Raw genomic sequence first — 22,120 nt, forward strand, 5'->3', positions numbered from 1 at the left:
GATCACTAGAGGCTTCTGCAAGTTTATTACTTTTTAATTGTATCTTTAATCCCAAAAGGTCAGTGTGTCACCTACGATGGCCTGCTTTGTCCTGGCACTCCCAGCCCACATCCCATTATCCTGCAAGATAGACTAAGGGGAGAGAATGTGGTTCAGGGTTTTTGATGACCAAATGCATTTTGTGGATGACGGGCAGTTCAAACCTATGTCTTCCCCATCAAAATCAGATGGCCCAACTCTGTACTGCACTGGCTCCCTGCTGCGAGGTCACTAGGGTTGGCGTCACCCGTTGTGGTAACTCAAGGTGTCACACACACCCCACTGACCTCCTTCTCCCATCCCACACAATACAGAATCCTTTGTAATGTTTTTTGTACTAATATGACTTCTAAATTGTAATTCCCACATATCACTGAATGTAATGGTAATAGCCAGTAGGCTAAGACCTTTAGACAGGTGTTTACAACAGAAAGCTTTAGAAGAACGTCCTGTTGGTGGTGTATTGTTTGTTTGTTGTTGTTGTTTAAATTTAATTTTAAACTTTAAACTTTAAAACTTTAAAAGTTAAAAACATAAAGACGTCCAAAAGAAGAAAACAAATATGCGTAGTTATAAATCTTACATACTACCAATCAACACTACATACTTACATCATACCAACATGCTAAATCTACTTACTCTAACCTTGCTTGCTTGCTTTAGTCTCTATTTTCATATCTCCTTACTTCAAACCTTCATTCTTCCATATCCACCTTACACACCGACTTCCTACCTACCAGCTTTGTCTCCAAGTTGTCAATATGTGGCTGTCTTATTTACAAAACAAAAACGTTTAGTTTCCTTAATTAAGTCTAACTTTCTGATGGGTTTACCTTTATTTTTCCTCAGGTCCACCTTAAAGGAGAGGGACATGGAGTTCAAACTGAATAGAATTTGATGACTGCTGTTTTGCCCCATTCCACTTTGAAGAACTTAATCACTTTCCTCCATTGGTGCCGTACTTTTGTATCGAAGTCATTTCTCAGAGCATGTGTTAGAATAGCCATACCCATACCATCGTAAAGTTTCATTAGCCAATCTTTTGATGGTGGGTGTTCGTTTTTCCAATTCTGGGCAGAACCTATCCGTGCTAAGGATATCATGTAGAAAATGATTCTCTCCTCCTCTCTTTTGACCTCATTTTCTAATATATCCAATAAGTACAATTGGGGTTTCAAAGTCAGGTTTGTTCCCATTATTCCCTTAATTAAATTATTTACCATGCTCCAGAATAGTTTGGCTTTACTCAGCCTCAGAGGAAGGCAAAGGTAATCCCGCTGAACAAATCTTGCCAAGAATCCCCCTTGATAGGTTTGCTTTAGGGTTGTCATGTGTCAGAAATGGATTGAAGTCATGCAACAACATCAACAGACCAAAAGTGGTGCAAGCTCTTCTTGTTTTTATTATTTATTAAAATATTTTCCTCCCTTCCCCTGCCCAGTATCATAGGTTCGCAGCGTGGTATACAAGTAAACTCAATTTAAACAGGTTAGATTTTTTAAAATATAAAGCAATAATGTCAGCTGGCTAAAAATAAACCATTCCACAGGTTTAAACACCTCCTCCACTCCCAGCAATCTCTCATGGACAGGTCAGAGAGTGTGAAGCTGAGCCTGAATTTGTGGACTCAGTTTTGTGTGTCCTGGTGGATGACCTCTTCAAGAGACCAACAAAGAGAGGGCCATACTCTTGCTTGCTTGCAGTGGCTTTTGATACCATTGACCATGGAATCCTCCTGGACTTATTCAGTAGGCTTGGATTTGGTGCAATGGCCTCCGGTGTCTTACTCCTGCAGCCTTGAGGATTGGTTCCTGGAAGACTGTTTCTTGGATTCCTGGCAATTGTGTTATGAGATGGTGCAGGCAACCATTTTGGCCCCCATGCAACACCTGTTCTATGTGATGCTGTTGGGAGGAGTTGCCAGGAGTGTTAGAGCAAACCTCTGTGTCACCTTTGCATCTGAATCAAGCTTGACAGTACGAACCCTGGACCAATGCCTGGATGCAGTGCTGGCCTGGAGCCAGTATGCTGAGGCTGAATCTGGCAATATGTAGGGGTCTTGTAGGTGGGTGGTTCACTGGTCTGGGAGCTCAACAAGCCAACTGTTTTGACAGCCTCGAGTGCCTTTGACCAGATTAATAGGCCTGCTGGGCCATTCTTGGACCAAGAGTTTGGCCACAGTGGTTTAGGTAATAATAGCCTCCGGGATGGATTGTTGCAGTTTGCTTCATGTGGGCTAACCTGTTAATAATACTGGTCCAGAACCTGGAGTTAGTATGGAAATTTTAGTTAAGTGACACCATCTATTGGCTGTAAGGTTTGACCCTGCTGAAAGAATTGCACTGGCTTCTTATTTGTCTCATGTTAGGATCAAGGTTTTCATTGGGTAACATCCTAAACAACTTGGGATATGCTCACCTGAAAGAATGCCTTTTCAGATATAAACCACTTAGTTTTTCAAATCATCTGGAGAAGCCTTCCTCATAATGCCATAGGTTCCTGAGGTTTACTCCATAGTAGTTCAGACCAGGGCATTTAACATGGTGGCACCCTCTGGAATAAGATTTCTCTGAGATTAGGCATGTGCTAACAATTTTTTTTTTAAGGTTCATGTTGAAGAAACATCTACTAATTTATATCACTTTATATAGGAAATTGATTTTACATTTTTTTAAAAATTGTATATTTTAATTATTTGAGTGGGCTGTTTCGGAATCTCTGGATATAAGTGTCTTATAAATACAGGTAAATAAAAATAAATTATGATGCAAACTCTTAAGGGTGAGGCTAAATAACGTAGCCACCCATCATCTATATTAAGTCTATATTTAGTCAGCTCAAATTTTTAAGCACAGCCTCTTGATGCCAATTATTGACATTTGACACAACTCAAAAGTCACCTTTCTTCTTGTGTATATTCCAAAATATCACATGCCCCCAAAAAGTTGTGAATAAAAGTTGTCGATAAGACTGCAGCTTTGTACTGTCTTCTTTCTGCTGACCTATTCCAAAAAATTATGAATAGGAGTCACACTGTGTGATCGCACACCACAGGACATGCATGTCAAGAAGATGATGATGTTCTGATAGGTGAGCACATGGTCTCACAATTCTGAGGCTGTTGGCTTAGCACCATCACTGTTGACTTGGCAGCGTCACTGTGTAAATGTGTCCAGGGTACAACTACAGTCCAGAATAGACTAAACAAGAACAGTCCCAGAGGGTAGGAGTATGAATTGTAAATAAACAAAACCAAACTTAGGTGGGAGAAACTTACTTTTGAGGTCACAAAAGCAGAGGGATCTCCTGTGTGATCTTTTAACATTATGACACAACTACAAGACATTTTCACTCCTCTAGCAGCATATGTTTGGGTCAAGTGTAAATGTCTTAACGTTGCATCTTGTGGCCTTCATATGGCCTCTAGTCCTCCACACCAGCTTTCCTGCAAGAGCTCATCTCCCTGTGTCTTTAGCTAGTACAAGTTTTATTCTGATCCTGAAAGCTTGGCCAAATCTGCAGCAATTCCTCAGGCCCATAGTGATGTACAACTATGAGCTTAGAGAATTGGCACTTCTCATAGGTGATTTTATAAACATTGAAGAGACCCCTGGGGCTGTCTGTCACACTAATGCCCAGTTCATGAAGGCAGATCCCCATGAAAGAATCTTCCATGTTGATTACTTTGATGGTCTGAGCCACCTGGTAGATCTTCTTGGCCAGATCCCCAGAAAGCACATACCCAGGGCCTCCGCAGTACGGTGGGTAGGTGTCATTGGGATACACCTCCCATGGCACATACCATTTGTAGGCCTTGTCCCGGATTGGCTTTGTGTTGCGGTAGATGTACCCCGTCATGTAGTTTTTCTTGGGGGGCAGGTGAGGCTGTAGCAGCTGCGACACCAGGTATTCCACATTCAGAAAGATGTCGCTGTCTGCCTTCATGACATATGGGACATTGGGACAGAACTTGTTGACCCACTCCATGCCCATCAGCGTCTTCAGGGTAAGGTTGTTGTAGGTGTCCAGGAAGTCTTGCTGGATAATGTCTCTGTAGATGGAACTCTCCTCTTCTAGCAAGGGCTGGAGTAGGGACCCAAATAAGGGATGTACGCCAGTCAAAAAAATGCGGAGGATGGAGACGCCAGGCACAGAGCTCTCATTGCCCCAGGTCTGCCGGATGGCATTCCTCCTGGCAATATCTTGGGGCTCTGTTATCACAAACAAGACCAGGAAAGGGGGCCTCTCCTGGCACTTATCAGGTTCATTGAGACGGAATGTATACCCTTTGGAATAGACAACCTCTAAGGGATGGTGTGTGGTTGCTGCTGATGGTGCAGGAGATTGCAAGGCAAGGGAGCTGGCCTCTTTTCCCTGCTCAAGTACAGCTTCCCATTCAAATTCTGGGACATTCAAATTCTGCTCCTGTGCAGAATTTGGGCTGCTTTGGGGATTGCTGCAGAGTTTCAACATCAGAGGGGGATTTTCAGAAAATTCACTTTTAGGCCAAGCAACAAGGAGGAAAAGAAATGTAGAGGACAGAGCAAACAGCAAAGTAGGCAAGGCTTGTAGCTGGCATGTGAGGGCCTTCATGGTTGTCTTTCAAAGCTCTATTTGGATCATGTCTTGAAGAGATTTCAGTCAAAGCTACCTTTAGGTTTGTTTCTGGTGTATTCCTTTGCACTTCTTCTATTTGTTCCTGGAAGAAAAAAGATGCAGTTTCAGAGAGTGGAATTCTCATCCTTCCAATATATAGATCTCACTAAATATGAATGAAAATTATTTATTAAATCCAATGCAAAAGGTTTCAGATACCATCAGACTCCAATTCTCCCTAAAGCTTGCAAATCAGACACTTGGATTAACAAAATATGCCATATCTGAATCTAATTTCCCCATTTTATACTCATGTGGCCCAGCCAATAATATGTCCAATGATTCTCAGTAAACTAGTTTCCTTCAGTACCTTCTGGATGTTTGAAACTGGTCTGCCGGTCAGTGAATTTGTTTCGACACAGTGACCATGGTGTTTATCACACGGAGCTTTTTGGAGATTTTGCATCTCAGATCCGGGGTGACTGCAAAATCTCCATTTAAGAAAAATGGAGGACCTTAAATGTCCTCCATTTTGGGCTGAGTTTTGTCCTGCAGTTGTCCTACAGTTTGGTCTCGAATTTGTCCTACATTTTGTCCCTGGTAACAGTGGACAATTATGGCAACCCTACTTGGGGCAAGTGAGTAAGCCAATAAAAGAGATCATTATGACACAGATGTCAAGCCGAGAATGACATCTGAGTGGGAAAGGCAGGGAGTTTGCCATGACAGAAGGTATGAATGAATGAAACTGTAAATGTGTAATGATTTATGCAGAGAGTATCTTGGGGACTTACTATCACTTCAATTTATAAGACAGGATGAGGCACTCTGGGCCCTTTCACAATCCTTTCCCACAGTTGGCCATGCTGGCTGGAATTACTGGGAGCTGAAGTCAGTGGAACATGCTTTGGTTACATCGCGTTTAGATCACTGTAATGTGTTCCGCATGAGTCTGCCTTTGAAAAGTGCTCAGAAACTTCATCTGGTACAAAGAGCTGCAGCCAGGTTGCTAAATGAGACTGGCTACAAGGAGCACACAATCCCCTTGTTGCAGCAGCTCTGCTGGCTGCCGGTCTGTTTCCAGGCACAATTTAAAGTGCTGGTGATGGACTTTGATAAAGCCCTATATGACTTGGGTCTGGACTATTTGAAGGACCATATCTCTCTTTATGAGCCCATTAGAGTTCTAAGATCATCTGGAGAGACCCATCTCTCTGTACCACCGCATTCTCAGTCTCATTTGGTGGGAACAAGGGAGAGGGCCTTCTTGGTGGTTGCTCCCAGACTTTGGCACACCTGATGAGAAATCTGTACCAAGGGCAAGAGACCACTGTCAGAACTGAATTTGGAGAAACAAAATGGCTCCCAATAGGCGAAAGGATGAGGCAAGGCTGAATTGTACCACCCTACTTGTTCAACTTATATGCCGAACACATCATAAGAAAAGCAGACCTAGAATCAGAAGGAGGAGTGACGATAGGAGGGAGGAATAGCAACATCCTAAGGTATGGGAATGATGCCATAATAATAGCAGAAAACATCACAGACTTGGAAAGGCTAATAAGGAAGATTAAAGAGGAAAGTGCAAAGGAAAGATTAATGCTGAACATAAAGAAAGCAAAAAATTATGACCACAGAAGAGATACATAAATTCAAGTTAGGGAATGAGGCAATTGAAATAGTTTTATTATTCTTATTTATTATGGTATTTATGCCCCACCCTTCAGCCCTAAAGGCTATCAGAGTGGCTTACAATTATTATTTTTAATTAGACAGTTCCCTCCCCTCAGGCTTGCAATCTAAAAATAGTTTTAAAATCCCCATACCTAGGATGAAATAGACAGGAATGGTGACTGCAGTCAAGAAATAAGACCAAGATTAGGAATGGGGAGAGCAGCTATAAAAGAACTAGAGGGGCTCCTGAAGAGTAAAGATATACAACTGAGAACAAAGGTTAGAATTGTCCAGGCCATCGTATCCCCCATCACTATGTATGGATGTGAGAGCTGGACAGTGAAGGAAACAGATAGAAGGAAAATCAACTCATTTGAAATGTGGTGCTGGAGAAGAGCGCTGAGGATACAGTCAGCCAAAAAGACAAACAGATGAGTCTTGGAATAGATCAAGCCAGAGCTCTCCTGAGAAGGCAAGATGAGTAAATTGAGGCTGACGTACTTAGGTCACATAATGAGAAGATATCAGTCATTGGGAAAAAATGACGCTAGGAAAGGTAGAGTGGAGAAGAAGGAGGGGAAGCCCACATGCTAGATGGATAGACACAATCAGAGGAGTTATAGGCTTGGGCTTGCAAGAACTGAGTAGAGAAGTGGAGGATAGGGGTTCTTGGAGGTGCCTCATCCACAGGATTGCCATGAGTTGAGCTCAACTCGAGGGCAAATGACGACAACAATCCTACAAAGGCCAGGTTGGCCCCATCCTTTCTCACCTTCCCCTCTCAGTTAAAAAAAAATATTGTGCCAATGGGCTTTGAAGGGTGTGCCGTTAGTGTGCTATTTTTAGTTTGTATATAGTTTTTCAATTAATGTTTTTGTCTTTTAAGCAACTTTTATATCTATGCTTTGACTGAAGTTTTTGTATCATTTTTACTCTGTATTCTTTAAAAATGTACACCATCTTGAGTCACACAAAAAAGGTGGGATATAATAAGTATTGTCGTAATAGAAGTAGTAATTATTTTAAATTATTTTAATAGACATAGTAATTATTTTAAAAGCTGAAGAATCAAAGGTCCCCAGCATTAGCTGCAGGAGTTAACAAAAATTGCCTGTAAATGGACTGTTCACCATTCCTGTTCTCAAAAGCTCAGAGAATCCTTGAAGAAGTCCAAATGGAAAGTCTTTCCCAATGTATTCTGAGCTTGACTCACCTCCATTGAGAAGAAATAGAATTGTTCCTTGACTAACTGGTAGAGCCTGAAGCTTTGCTAATGCTCTGGACGTATGCCAGCGGTCTTTTTTTGTTGTTTCATTCAATCATTCTGTCACCTCAAACTACCCTGCCTTTAGCAATTTAGCCGTACCAATAGTGGTAGGCTTCCTGCTGGACTTTACACTTGTATAACTGGGCAGTTGTACAAGCAGTTGGAGTTTTTGCTATCATGTGCAAGAAGGTGTTGGAGGCCTTCTGATGTAAACATTACTGGTGTTTGAAAATAGTCTGTGGCACTCTTAACAAAAATGGCAAGATGGGTGAAATTGCAGACACGGGGGACGAGAGGTTAGGCACAAACGTCTCTTCCTTTCTTTCATAAAAGAGGTGGCACAATCTGTGGTGGAGGATAGGGTTCTAGCCAACTCAAGAATTAATCACTTCATACCACCAAGGAACATGTATGGCCAATTGGGAGAAACAGATTTCAAGATGGATGGCATGGGGCTACCTCACTTTGACCCCAGTGTCAATGGAATTACAGGAGAACATGAAGACAACTGGGAACTTTGACAAAAGACACTTCCCAAAACACAGCAAGCATCCAAATTCTCAATTAAGTAGGAAGATCGTGGGTAAAACTCAGGGTGACCAGATGTCCTAACCACAAAGGAGGACAAGGCACTGCAAAATGAAGGACATTCAAGAAAAATGTAGAACATGGCCAAATAAAAGCTAAAAACACTTATATAAATATAAATTCAGGCTTCTTAGCCATGCTCAAAATGGAGGACATTTTGGAATTTGAAATGGATGACATATCATCTTTACTAAGGACTGAAACAATGTGCAGGCATCTGACTAACATCTCCAATTGTTTTTTTCCCCTCCCTCCTGTTTGGTTTGTAACTTCTTGCCTGATGAAGAAGCCCATGGAACTTCAAAAGCTTGCAACAAGTATATTGTGCATTTCGGTTGGCCAATAAAGGTATCACTAATGGATTTTTGTTTGTATTTGTTAAATGGCCAACACAGTTATACCTGCATGCATCCCTTCTGAACAACTCAGAAAACCTAGTGGTAGGTTCCTCTTAGGGTCGCCATAAGTCAGAAATGACTTGAAAGCACGCAACAAGTAAAGCTCTAATGAAAACATGACTGCCTGGCCATCCCATCTATCCATCCTTGAAATCTGTTTTAATCAAATGCAGTTCAAATTACTTTCAGGTTTATCATGATGATTCATACATTTTATTCTTGTTATCTCAGTGTTACAATTTTGTGGTGTTTAAAAAAAAATTCCAATCACTGTTCTATTAGCAGATTATAATCTGCTTGGAAAACTTAATCACACCCTTGATAAACATAAAATTGATTCATACTACTACGTCAAACTACCCAGTTTGGCTTCTGTTGACTTTCTTTATCAATTGAGCAACTGAAGTGATCCCCTGAAACTGCCTAGTTACTCTCTGTTTTCCCCCTGACAAAGGAACCTGTGAGCTTTTGGAGGATGGAAACAGTTGGGAGTTAATAATGAAGCACGATGGTTTGTGATTGAAGAAGCAAGCAACCCTACTGCTTTGAATGAGACATGATACCTGCTGGGATCATGGCCCAATCACTCCAGTAAAGTTTACTGTTTTCAAAATAGAGGTACAAACTTTATTGCTTCGTCTGCTTCCCAGTGAACGTAGGAGCTACTTGCAATGAAACCAGGGCCCCATTCACGCTAGCATTTTTGTGCCGAGTAGATCCGGGAAGATTCAATGATGCAGTACCAAATCGAAGTTACCACTATGTTTACCCTGACTGAATCTCTCTGTGGCAATTTCACCCTTTCACATTGCCATTTGTATCGATTTAAAATGGAGCTGGCATATCAATCGTTCTCTTTTTTTAAAAAAAACTGCCAATCAAATGATGCTCACCTACATCACAATTACTGTTTTGGGGAAACCCCCTCCACCTCTGTCAACTCTCAGAGGATGGCAATTGCAAACCCTCTCTGAACAAACTTTGCCCCAGGATAGGTTTGCCTGAGGGTCGCCATAACTCGGAAATGAGTTGAAGACACAACAACAGCAACATCTGGCAGAGGACTTATTGAATGTTGTTTCCGAGGAAAAGCGCTGGGTCTGGCCCCGTGATCCTTCAACATGTTTTCGGGAGTCAAAATACCATTGAGAACAAGTGAGCTTCCTTCTGAGGAGACTGCTGGAAAGTCTCAAATCGTTTCCTTCAAGTCAAGATATGTCAAAGTAAATAAGTGTGTGTGTGTGTGTGTAGAGAGAGAGAGAGTCTACTTGTTTGGACAAAAGAAGGAGCTTAAATGCTTTATTAATCTGACAACATTTTTTTCTTAAATAACAGCTCACAGATGTGCCAAGAAAACCCCAGGATAAGTTTGCCTTAGAGTTGCCATAAATCAGAAACAACTTGAAGGCACACAACAACAACAAACACCATGTAGGCCTGACCTCTTGACTGTTTTCACCTGCATCTAAAATGCCCCCAAAGTGGGCACTGCATTGGTACCATATTAAAACTTAACTATAAGGATATCGCTTGTTCTAAGAATTAGGAATCCATTAGAATGCCTTCTCCACTATTAAGGGCTGCGTGTTTCTCTTTCCAAACTTCCGTCCAGTTTTCCCCCTCTTTGCTGGCTGGACAGATTCCACCATCAGTAATCCAGGACATCTTGTAAGGGATACCAGCCAGTCTCAAAGGACAGGCTGAGCAAAGGGAGTCTCACGTGAGGGGTCTCCACTCTCAACCTCTGCATGGAGATGAAAAAAGAAGGAAAGAAAGGTCCATTGCAGATGGGTGTGAACTGTCAGGAAGATTGCTCACTCTCTCTTTTGGAGAAATAGAGATTGTTGTTACTGTTGTTATTGCTAACAGCCTTTGAATGGCAACCCTGTTGATGAGACACCTCCAAGACCCCCTGTCCTCCACTGCTCTGCTAGGTCTTGTAAATTCAGGCCCCTGAACTCCTATCCATCTAGCTTGAAGAATTCAAAGATATAGCCATTTGGAGGAATCCCCCCCCCCCATCAGTCTTGGATGATGGTGATGACAAGCCCCTCTGAAGAAACATTGCCAAGAAACCCTGGGATAGGTTAGCCTTGGGGTTTTATTTCTGAGGAAAGAGGAGGAAGAGGAGGACGGGTGGCAGCGGCAGGTGCAGAGGGGAGGAAGAGGAGGATGGCAACTAGGCGTGAACAACAAAATGGCACTTGTCACTAATGCTAGACCTGCAGGATGGGTATGTTCCACCCCTCTGCCTACCTCTGCCCGTTACACTACTCCCGCTAGTATGCCCCAAATGGGATAGGAGCAGTTCCATTGGCAGTATCCTGATAATACCCGGTGCTTTTGAAAAGACACGGGGGAAAAGGTGATCCTGGAAAACCTGACTTAAGGAGGGTTTGACATGTCCCCCCTTGAATTTGGATCGGGGGGAAAACAGCACCAGTGTGAACAACCCCATTTTAAACCAGTTTATAAATTGGTTTATATCATAGTGTGAATGACTCCCTAGCGTCATCACTGACTGATGAGACCCATCTGACAGTCTGCCGATATTTCTTCTTCATTAGAGGATGAGACAACATACAGACCACATGATTTTTAAGATCAACTCTCTGCCCTGCTGCCGTTTCTAATGTCCAGCCTGATGAAGAGAACTGAAGTTCTCAAAAGCCAGTGCACCTTATTGTGCCTCTTGGATTGGTCAGATAAAAGTAATGGCAAAGCAATGTGGCTTTTGGAATAGATTGGGGTGAAAATCATGTGGCCCTCCAGATGTGGTTGGACTATAACCAGCATAGCCTGTGTCAAGGAGTGCTGGATGCTGCAGTACAGCATCAAGAGGAATGCTTGAGTCCCACCTTGGGACAGATATTGAAAACCTTTTCTCTCAAAGGTCTTGACTTATAAGCTTTCTTATACCACTACTGTTTTCCTTCCAGCTTCTCCTTGTTTAACTTAGACATCATTCTTCAGAATTCATTCTCAGCTCAAAAGTATGGCACTCTTGGCAGCTTTTTGTGTGAGATGCAGTTGTAGCAGTGACACCAATCCCTTTTGGAAGCAGGGTTGTGTGTAGAATTAACACCTCATGTGGTAAGGAGTGAGAAAGAATGACATTACGTTCATTGAAGGCATTGCTAGACCCAAAGCGGTATAATGGTTTGAGCATTGGACTACCATGTAGGAGACTGGGATTCGAGTCTCTCCTTGTCACTGGGTGACTTTGGGCAAATCACATTCTCTCAGGTGTTTATCACACAGAGGTTTTTGCAGCATTTTACAGCTCAGTTCCGGGGTGACTACAGGTCCAACGATGTGAATTCACATTACAACATGAATGTGTTATCAGACGAGATTCCTTTCTATGGGAGCTCCTTCCATGGCACTTACGCAGTGAATCCAAAGTGACTCCTCATTTTGATAAATTCGGAAAAAAGTGAATTCACAGAATTCACTTTCAAGCTCACTTTGATTTCACTCCAAATTGATCTGGTGTGGAATGCAACTTTGCTTCTGTTCTGGTACACCACCACAACTCCCCCCCCCCGGTTGCAAATTTCCCATGATGCAGCACTGCAATTTCCTCCATTTCCTTTCAGTAGTCCTTTCACTTTCAGGGCAACTTTCAGGGCAACTCATTTTTTTATACGTGTGTATGTGCGTGACTGTGTATATACAGATATGTCTGTCTGTCTGTCTATCTATCTATCTATCTGTGTGTGTGTGTGTGTGTGTGTGTTGAAATTGCTGAAATGGAAGAGAAAATAAAAAGGGGGGATGAAGAAGACAGAAATATTCATGAGGCAAATATTCACGCAATCACACGATTACGCGAAACAGGGAAACAAGAACTTCCACCCCTTTTCACCCCAGAAACGTACAAGGTCACGATACGTTCAGACCCCCACTGAGCATGCGCAAGGTTGCCGATTCGAATTGCTGAATCCCACCGGTGTCGTAATACAATTTGCACTCACTCCGCTTTGCTTGAATCCGCATCACGTGACTTGTCTTGGATTCGATTCCCCCTCAATTTGTTTTTGTTTTTTAAATTATTATTAAAAAACACAGTACACTCGATGTCAACATAGTCCATTATTGATATCTCAAAATACAAAATACATAGTCTTCTCCATCACCCTCCTTTCCCCTCCCCCCCTTTGTACTTCCTAGTCAAACAAAATTAATATATTTATGCATTTAGCTATCATTCTTTCTTCCTCATCATACTTCTGTTACATTTTCCACATCTCACAATTTCTTCTGATGCTTTGTATTTATCATTGAGAAGCGTGCATTACTATTCCAAGGAAGCTTTTCAAAAATGTTATTCCTTACCAAACTAAGTATTTCCATTTCCATTACTGTTGTATCTTATTTTCTCCCACGAGCTTATACAGGCCACTTTATCTTAATTGAAGAGCAAACATCAGTGCTTATCATTCCCTTATTCAATTTTTCCATCTTTCTGAGCAGTAAACAAATATCAGCTCCCAGATTTGTTTCACGTTAACATTAACATTATTTTCATCTCTTAAATACATTGTAAGCTTATCAATTTCAGCGATATCCAGGGCCTTTTTAAAACAATGATCTATTTCAGGAGCATTTTCCCTTTTCCAGTGTTTGGCAATTGTAATACGAGCTGTGATTATTAAATATAAGATCGGTTTCACGTACTTCCTATCTATTGTCTTGTCTATCATATTCAGAAGACATGCCTTTGGTTCTAACCTTATTTTAATCTTATAAATCTCTTGAATTGTTTTATGGACCTGTTTCCAATACTCTTTTATCTCCTTGCATGTCCACCACATATGATAGTAAGAACCAATCTGTTGTTTGCACCTTCAGCATATACCAGTGATGGAGAACCTTTTACACACCGAGTGCCCAAACTGCAACCCAGACCCCACTTATTTATTGCAAAGTGCCACGTCCCTCTGGCTTTCTAGTAAGAAACTCTGGCAAACTTTGCTAGGGAGACAGCATGTGTGCCCACAGAGAGGGCTCTGAGTGCCACCTCTGGCACACGTGCCATAGGTTCGCCATCACTGGCATATACCATCACTCTTTTTGTATATTTTTGCTAATCTGGAGGGGGATAGGTGCCATCTATAGAACATCTTTATAAAATTCTCTTTCAAATTAGTACCAAGTGTGAATTTAAATTCTTTGCCCCAGGTTCTCTCCCATTGTTTCAGAGGGATGTTATGGCCCACATTTTTTGCCCATTCAACCATGTTTGTTTTTACAATTTCTGTTTCTAAATGTATGCTTAAGCAAAATTTATATAGTTTTGAAATTATCCCCCTTTTCTCACTCAGCAGTATTTCATCTAATTCATTTTTGTCCTCTGTTATTCCCTCCTCTCTTACATCACATAATTATAGTTCTCTTATCTGATAATATGCGAACCAGTTTATTTTAATACCTTCTTCATTTAATTCCTCTTGACTCTTCAGTATTACTTTCCCTTGTTCCTTTTTCAAAATATCCCCATATCTCAGCCAGCCCTTCAGTTCGATTTTGTCTCTTTTTAAGAAGGCTTCATGCGTAGAAATCCAGTTTGGTATTTTTGTATAGATTTTGCCTTTATATTTTTCCCAAATCTTTATCAATGAACATCTAATAATATCATAGAATCATAGAATCGTAGAGTTGGAAGAGACAACTAGGGCCATCCAGTCCAACCCCATTCTGCCATGCAGGAAATCCAAATCAAAGCATCCCCGACAGATGGCCATCCAGCCTCTGTTTAAAGACCTCCAAGGAAGGAGACTCTATCACCCTCCGAGGGAGTTTGTTCCACTGTCGAACAGTCCTTACTGTCGGGAAGTTCCTCCTAATGTTGAGGTGGAATCTCTTTTCCTGGAGCTTGCATCCATTGTTCCGGGTCCTCTTCTCTGGAGCAGCAGAAAACAAGCTTGCTCCCTCCTCAACATGACATCCCTTCAAATATTTAAACAGGGCTATCATATCACCTCTTAACCTTCTTTTCTATGGTCTTTAAATTGTTTGTTTTGTTCAACTTTCCCATATCCTAAAAAATGCGTGCCACCCAAATACTATATTAAAACCTTCTAGATCCAGTAAATAATCTTCTTTTAATTGAACCCACTCCCTAAGCCAATCTAGACAGCAGAATGGAAATAGATTTGAAAATCCGACATCGAAAGACCGCCTCTGTCCCTTGTATCTATTAATGATTTCCATTTTATCCTTCCTCTCTGCCCTTCCCATATAAATTTAGTTAAGTCGCGTCTCCAATTCTTAAATATAGATTCATTTAGTATAATAGGGAGGTTCTGAAACAGGAACATCATTTTTGGCAGTATGCTCATTTTAATTAATGCAATTTCCCCCATTAATGATAGTTGCAGCTTTCCCAAGCTTGTCAATTTATCTTTTATTTCTTTCCAGGTATTTTTGTAGTTGTTGCCAAATAGTGACCTGTTACAGACTGCCAAAATAAAGCTGCTTTGGGTCTCTTTGGAGGCATGCTATTTAAATGATGCATGGGTCCTAAGAGTCCGGAGGTCGCACCAAAGCCACACTCCATTCCTAAGCACTGGAGGGCAGCTTTGGTGCAGCTTCTGGATTCTTAGGATGCATGCATCATTTAAACAGCATACCTCCAAAGAGACCCCAAGCAGCTTTATTTTGGCAGTCTGTAACAGGCCAGTTCTATATTTTTGTTCGTGATCACTATTCCTAGGTATTTGGTTTTTTTTTCTGGGTTTGTATTCCTGTTATTTCTTGTAGTCGTTCCTGTTGCTTTTTGTGCATATTGAAGGTTAGAAAGGCTGATTTCGACTTATTTATTTTAAACCCAGCACACATTCCAAATTGATGGATTATTTCTAACAGTTTTGGGGCCACATTTATCGGATCTTCTATTATCAATACAATGTCATCGGCGTATGCCCGAAGCTTGATGTCTCTTCCTCTTATTTGAGTTCCTTTTACATCTTTGTCTTCTCTGATTTTATTGCATAGGATTTCTAAACATGTAATGAACAATAAGGGAGACAATGGGCACCCTTGTCTCGTTCCTTTTGTTATCTTACATGCTCCTGTCTTTTGCCCATTGGCTATTAAATTGCTTCTTGTTCTTTATACACTTCTTTGATCCACTTTACTATTTTTTCGCCTGAATTTAATTTTTCTAATAATTTCCCCATAAATATGCAATTCAAATTATCAGAGGCTTTCTCAGCGTCTAGGAATAGCATTGTTGCCTCTTTTCCTGGATTTTTATCATAGAATTCAACCAAATTTATTACTGTCCTGATGTTTTGTTTTATATATCTTTGGGGAAGAAAGCTGCATTGATCTTGATTTATCCAATTCCCCCTCAATTCGGAAGGCCAATGGAAGAGCAACCAGGTGTGATAAAACATTCACATTATAACGTGAATTCGCATAGCTGAACCAGGAATCACCCCGGATCTGACTTGCAAAAACCTCTGTGTGATACACACCTCAGTCTCAGAAGAAGGCAAGGGCAAACCCCCTCTGAGGCAAATTCTTGCCCCCCAAATAAATAAAAAACCATGATAGGTTCACCTTAGGGTCGCCATAAGTCATAAATGACTTGAAGGTACACAAAGACAACAATGGTTTACTGGCATTAAGGGGTTGAAATAGAGGGGACCATAAATGTGGATTTAGCCAACTGGGTTCTCGTCTCTCACTTGCAAAACTTACACAGGTAAAATGTCAACCCACTTTAAAAAAGGAGGTGTGAAGGGCACCTCCTGAATCATAGGAGAATGGAAACTGCTATCCATGGGGGTAGACATTTCCTTAACTGCACTGCAATCTTTCAAGCCAAGGGGAAGGTGCAAGTCTAAAGTTAGGCTGATATCATTAAATATCCATTAACAGCAGTACTCCTGTTCAAAAGATAACTCCGATAATTTCCAACCCTTATAAATAGACAAAAAACCAGTTTAACAGGAAGAGAAAGAGAGTTTTCCAAAAAAGGAATCCGTTTCCTTGGGGTGTGAAGCTTTCGGTTATTATAGAAAGTGGCTCCAGAAAGTCAGCTATCCTGTGATGGTTGCAAAAGCAGTGGATACCATCCAGTCAACCAGCTAACAAAGGAAAGGACAGAGGCTCCCCACAAAGCAATCCAAAGACTCTAGTTTAGGCAGGACATCTGGAGAATGGTTCTCAGGTGAGCTCTAGACAGCACTGATACAGGTTTTGCCTTGCTAAGTGGTTCATTGTTGAAATAATTGATCTGATGATGGAGACCAGATTAGGACAAAGACCTTTCCCTGTCTTCTGCTAAAAAAGAATGCCACCCTTTTAATCACATTTTCTTGTCAGTAGAAACATAAACAGCAGCTGATTTTTAGTCTAATTTCTCTGTCCACATAACCCGATGGCTCCTCCACAATGCATTGCACCACACACTGCCCCTATTCCATCTTTCCCTGGTTTTTCAGCTTCTGCTGCTCCTATTTCTTCTGTAAAGACATAACTACAGACAACAGCAAACAATTCAGTGGAAGGGGGGGATGCATGTTTGACTTCCCAGTGGCATTTTCCTTCATGCCCTTTCCACCATTTTTGCTCTTTTCCTTCTGTGCCATCCCCCTGTAAACTGAAGTCTAAAAAAGCTCCTGCTGCCAACTTCTTTCTTTCATTTTCTTTCACTTAGGAGATTATCACACGGAGGAGGCAAGCATCCTCCTCCCATTGTTAAATTGTCTCATTTGTACAATCAGGGGGGAAGATTATCACACCCCGCACACTTATCCCATCACTGGGTATTAACTGGAGTTTTCCTTAATACCCAATGATGTGTCCATTACTGTTTATTGATGGAAGAAGAATGGGATAAGCCCACAAGGGTGTAATAATCTTCCCACCGATAGCACGAATGAGATGATTTAACAATGGGAGGAGGACACTTGCCTCCGATGTGATAACCTCCTTAGTCTCAAAGGGGCTACAAAATCTCTCCACATACTGATTCTACAGTCTGAGCAGACTGAGCATTAATCTACACTGTAGAAATAATCCAGTTCAAGACTGCTATATCTTGGAATCTAAAGAAAGCGTTTTTCAAATATCTGCAGTCACTTTTGCTCCTCTTCCATCAACCCACAGTCAAGTGAAGTGGCATCTCTAGATTTGGCATCACCCAGTGCAGTCACTCATGGTGCCACCTCCCCATTGACTTCTTCCCATCCCACACCATACAGAGCTTTAGTCATGTTTTTTGTACTCATGTTACTTCCGTAATCATGTCACAATATTAGTGACATAACCACCCAGCAAAAATAAAATTATACCTTGAAATTGCAGTATCACTCACACAGTCCAAATGTACTTACACATACTTAGTTTCATGAGGTTAAAGTGAAAATTTGGTGCGATGTGACATTTTAAAAGAAAACTTATAAGAGTAAAAAAGTTATAGTTTAAGTTTAAAAATCAGTTTTAAAAAATGGAGGCCTCTCCTTTCTCCTTCCACTGAGTCTCACTCCACTCTTTCAATCTCTTCAGCATTTAAAAAAAATGTTTCTGCCAAAAGGCAGATGTTTGGGGAGCAATGGTGTCACGCACCCCTTATGGGGTCGCGTGGTGTGTTCCACACACACTGCACCTCCCTAATGCCAACTTTGACCATCAAGCAGATAGTGCTGCATAAACCCTTGTCCCCTTCCTCTGTTTCAAGATGGAAAGGTGAGACTCTTTGCTCTCTCTTTACTTGAGGCATTCTTCTCCTTCCATCTCTCCCCCTTGAATTGCCTCTTGAAGCCTTACCTTCTACCTGAAGTACCATCTGTCCAGCTGTGTTTCCTCCTTGCCTTTGAGCACTCTGCTGCATGCCGGCTAGGTTTTTGCACTTTTCCTAAGGAGGGAGTGGCCAAAGGTTGCACAAAGTGACCAGACAACCATACTGCCTTCTGAAAGGCAAAGCCCACAGCATCCAGAAAAGAGATAATGGGGAGAAACTGAGAAAGGCTAAGACCACAGAAGACCGTCAAAGGACTCGCTTTCATCCATGTCATGAGCTCAGTGAGAGGTCTGGGGAAAGAAAGAAAGAAAGAAAGAAAGAAAGAAAGAAAGAAAGAGTAATCCTTTAAAATGTGAAGCCACAATTAGAAAGTAAATCAAACACAGTAAGGGGATGAGGATTGGGCAAGAGACATGATTTGCATCCTCTTGGATCTGATATTACATTCTGTTCCACTGTCACAAGTACATAAATTTATTTTATACCTGAGGTCTTAATACAAGTGTAGAAGTAGATTTATATCTTTGAAAGCTCATGTTAAAATAAAAGCCAGCTGGTTTTAAAAGTACACTCCTCCCTCCACATTCACAAGGGTTAGGGGCCCAGGACCCCTGTGAATGTGGAAAAATGACAAATAACAAAAACACAATGTTTTTCACCTGGGAGAACACCTCTCTAGGAATCTCTAGGTCCTCCAGTGCAACTCTGGGGTCAACATCTGCCAGACGTTGACCACAGAATTGCGCCGGAGGAGATACAAATGCCTAGTGAAGTGTTCTCTTTAGGAATCCCTATAGGTCCTTCAGTGCAACTTTTGGTTAAATTTTAGCTAGATATTCCCAGAGAGGACATATTAATCAAATCTGTGAATAATCAAATCCACAAAAGTCAAAGCTGCGAATGTGGAGGGACGAGTGCACTGCCACATTGATTTATTTTTCTTCCCCGTCCTTCTAACTCATTCCTTGACATTCACTTGCTGGGAATAAGGGGTGGGAAGCAGAACACACCCAGGCTGGAGACGTGAGACACACTAATCAGTCTACTCTAGTTTTACTATATAGGCATACTTCAGTTAACAAAATCAGTGTGGTCTTGAGTATTATATTTGTTGTTGTTGCTGCTGTGTGCCTTCAAGTTATTTTTGATTTATAGCGACCCTAAGGCCAACCTATCATAGGGTTTTCTTAGCAAGTTTCTTCAGTTGGGGTTTGGCATTGCCATCCTCTGACGCTGAGAGAACGTAGTTTGCCCAAGGTCACCCAATGGGTTTTTATGCTCAAGCTGGGAATCAAACTCCGCTGTTGTAGTCCTACACTCAAACCACTACACCATACTGGATGTCATATGGGCGGTGGTGCTGGTGGTGCTGGTGGTGTGCCTTCAAGCTGTTTCTGATTTATGGCAATCCTAAGGCAAACCTATCATAGGGGTTTCATGGCAGGATTTGTTCAGAGAAGGTTTACCACTGCCTTCCCCTGAGGCTGAGAGAGTGTGACTTGCCAAGGTTACCCAGTGGGTTTCATGGTTTATTTTTATTTTTAAAAAATTGTTATATAGTCAAGGAGTGTTTGGAGTACACAGGAGAAGCTGGCCTGGGAATATTGTTAGAGGGAGGCCCTTTAATTTTCCACATTTTCTTTTCCCTTTTCCTTAAGGGGCTTGTGGGTACTTTTGCTCAGAGGAAGTGAGTCAGAGACTTGCTCTGAAAGGAGCTAGTCTGCATAACTATAAGGCCAGTGAATTGAACTCAAGGACAGAGTTTGGGGACAAAGGCCAAGCCATCAGGGGGTCTTTACACTTGTGTTTAGCAGGGGAAACCCACAGTTTTGTTCAGAGTTTCCCTAAGACTTCTCAGTATGGACATTGAAGGCCCTGCTGCAGTCACCTGCAACACCTGTGGGATGTTTGTCTTCTTGCCTAGGGATATGGGGAACTTTACCTGCCCCAAGTGCAAGTTGGTAGCCCTCAGAAGAGAAAGTACAGCAGCTGGAGGCCCAGGTAGCTACACTTCAGCATCATAGGGAGCAAGAGGTTTTCCTGACCAGAACGGATCAGATGGTCCTGGACAGGAAACACACAGAGGAGGTTGCTGGGGAGGAGGAGGTCACTTCACACACAACAGAAGTAGATAGTTGGAAGAAGGTCACACACAGAAGTAGGGAAACCAGGGAACATTCTGTAAGCTTACAGCTACAGAATCGATTTCAATCTCTCTCTACTATCAAGGATGATGAGGAACAACAGCAGGGACAGACCTCAGGGACAGAGCAGGGGACCCAGAGAGCTCCACCAAAGGGAACAGCCGCTGCTAAGCCTCGGAGGAGGTGAGTGGTGGTCGTGGGAGACTCCTTGCTGAGAGGCACTGAACCAGTGGTTTGTGGGCCTGACAAGATGTCTTGGGAGGTGTGCTGTCTCCCTGGGGCAAAGATCCGTGATGTGACAGAGAGGCTGACAAGACTGGTCAAGCCTACTGACCATTACCCCTTTCTTTTGGTTCATGTGGGAACCAATGATACTGCAAAGCATAGCCTTCAGAATATCAAAAGGGATTATGAGGCTTTGGGTAGGAAGTTGAAAGAGGTGGATGCACAGGTCGTCATCTCCTCTCTTCTCCCAGTTGAAGGGCATGGTCCAGGAAGGGAGAAGAAAATAGCGGATGTAAATAACTGGCTCCGTAGATGGTGCCGCCAAGAACGGTTTGGATTCTTGGACCATGGGCTGCAGTTCCATGAGGAGGGACTTCTGGCCAGGGATGGGTTGCATCTCACGCCAGTTGGCAAAAACATTTTTGCCAACAGTCTCAAGAATTTGATCAGGAGGGCTTTAAACTGAGTTATGTGGGGGAGGGAGACAGTATTCTGGAAGGCAAAAAGGCTGGAGAAGATAGTCAAACTGACAGAGAGGGAACAAGACAAACAGTGCAAGGACCCAACAGTGGGAGGCAAAAGAACTTCAACAGGCAGCAAGTAAAGGGAACACATGGTCTTAGATGCCTCTACACTAATGCGCAGAGCATGGGAAATAAGCACAATGAACTTCAACTCCTAGTACAACAAAGCAAATATGATATAATAGGCATCACTGAAACCTGGTGGGATGAGTCTCATGATTGGAATGTGGAAATAGCGGGATATAACCTTTTCAAGATAAACAGGCCAAACAGGAAAGGAGGAGGAATGGCCCTATATGTCAGGGACATTTACACCAGTGAAGAGATCCAGGACATCAATCCTGGAAGCCAGGTGGAGAGCATCTGGATAAAAATTAAAGGGCAGGGAAACAACAAGGATGTTATGATGGGAGTCTACTACAGACCCCCAAGTCAGACGGAGGAATTGGATGATGCCTTTCTAGAACAGATGACCACACACTCAGAAAGGAGAGATGTAGTAGTGATGGGTGACTTCAACTACCCTGATATTTGTTGGAAGTCAAACTCAGCCAGATCCTCAAGGTCTAGTAAATTCCTCACTTGCCTTGGAGACAATTTCATTGTCCAAAACGTGGAAGAGGCAACAAGGGGATCAGCCATTTTAGATCTGATCCTAACCAACAAGGATGACTTGGTTAATGAAGTGCAAGTGGTGGGATCCTTAGGTGGAAGTGACCATGTTCTCCTGGAGTTTGTTATACAGTGGAAAGGAGAAGCCAGTCATAGTCAGACACGCATTCTAGACTTCAGGAGAGCGGATTTCAGTAAACTTAGAGAAATACTGGGGGCGATCCCATGGTCAGGAATACTAAAAGAGAAGGGAGTTCAAGATGGATGAGAGTTTCTCAAAAGGGAGATACTGAAGG

General features: G+C 42.1%; 1 protein-coding gene across 1 annotated transcript; it reads right to left on the reverse strand.

Annotated features, from left to right (window-relative positions):
- Nucleotides 1-1,432: 1,432 nt before the first annotated feature.
- On the reverse strand, nucleotides 1,433-18,389 carry LOC149323519 (beta-1,3-galactosyltransferase 2-like). Its single transcript, XM_089489117.1, has 2 exons — nucleotides 18,346-18,389; nucleotides 1,433-4,738 (listed from the first exon to the last, which is right to left on the reverse strand). The coding sequence occupies exon 2, from the start codon at nucleotides 4,630-4,632 to the stop codon at nucleotides 3,511-3,513; it is 1,122 nt and encodes a 373-aa protein (XP_089345243.1). The 5' UTR covers nucleotides 4,633-4,738; nucleotides 18,346-18,389; the 3' UTR covers nucleotides 1,433-3,510.
- Between the last annotated feature and the right edge of the window lie 3,731 nt (nucleotides 18,390-22,120).

The sequence above is a fragment of the Sceloporus occidentalis genome, unplaced genomic scaffold (assembly GCF_023333645.1).
Source record: "Sceloporus occidentalis isolate IW3139 unplaced genomic scaffold, rSceOcc1.0.p SCAF_1, whole genome shotgun sequence".
Taxonomy (NCBI): Eukaryota; Metazoa; Chordata; class Lepidosauria; order Squamata; family Phrynosomatidae; genus Sceloporus; species Sceloporus occidentalis.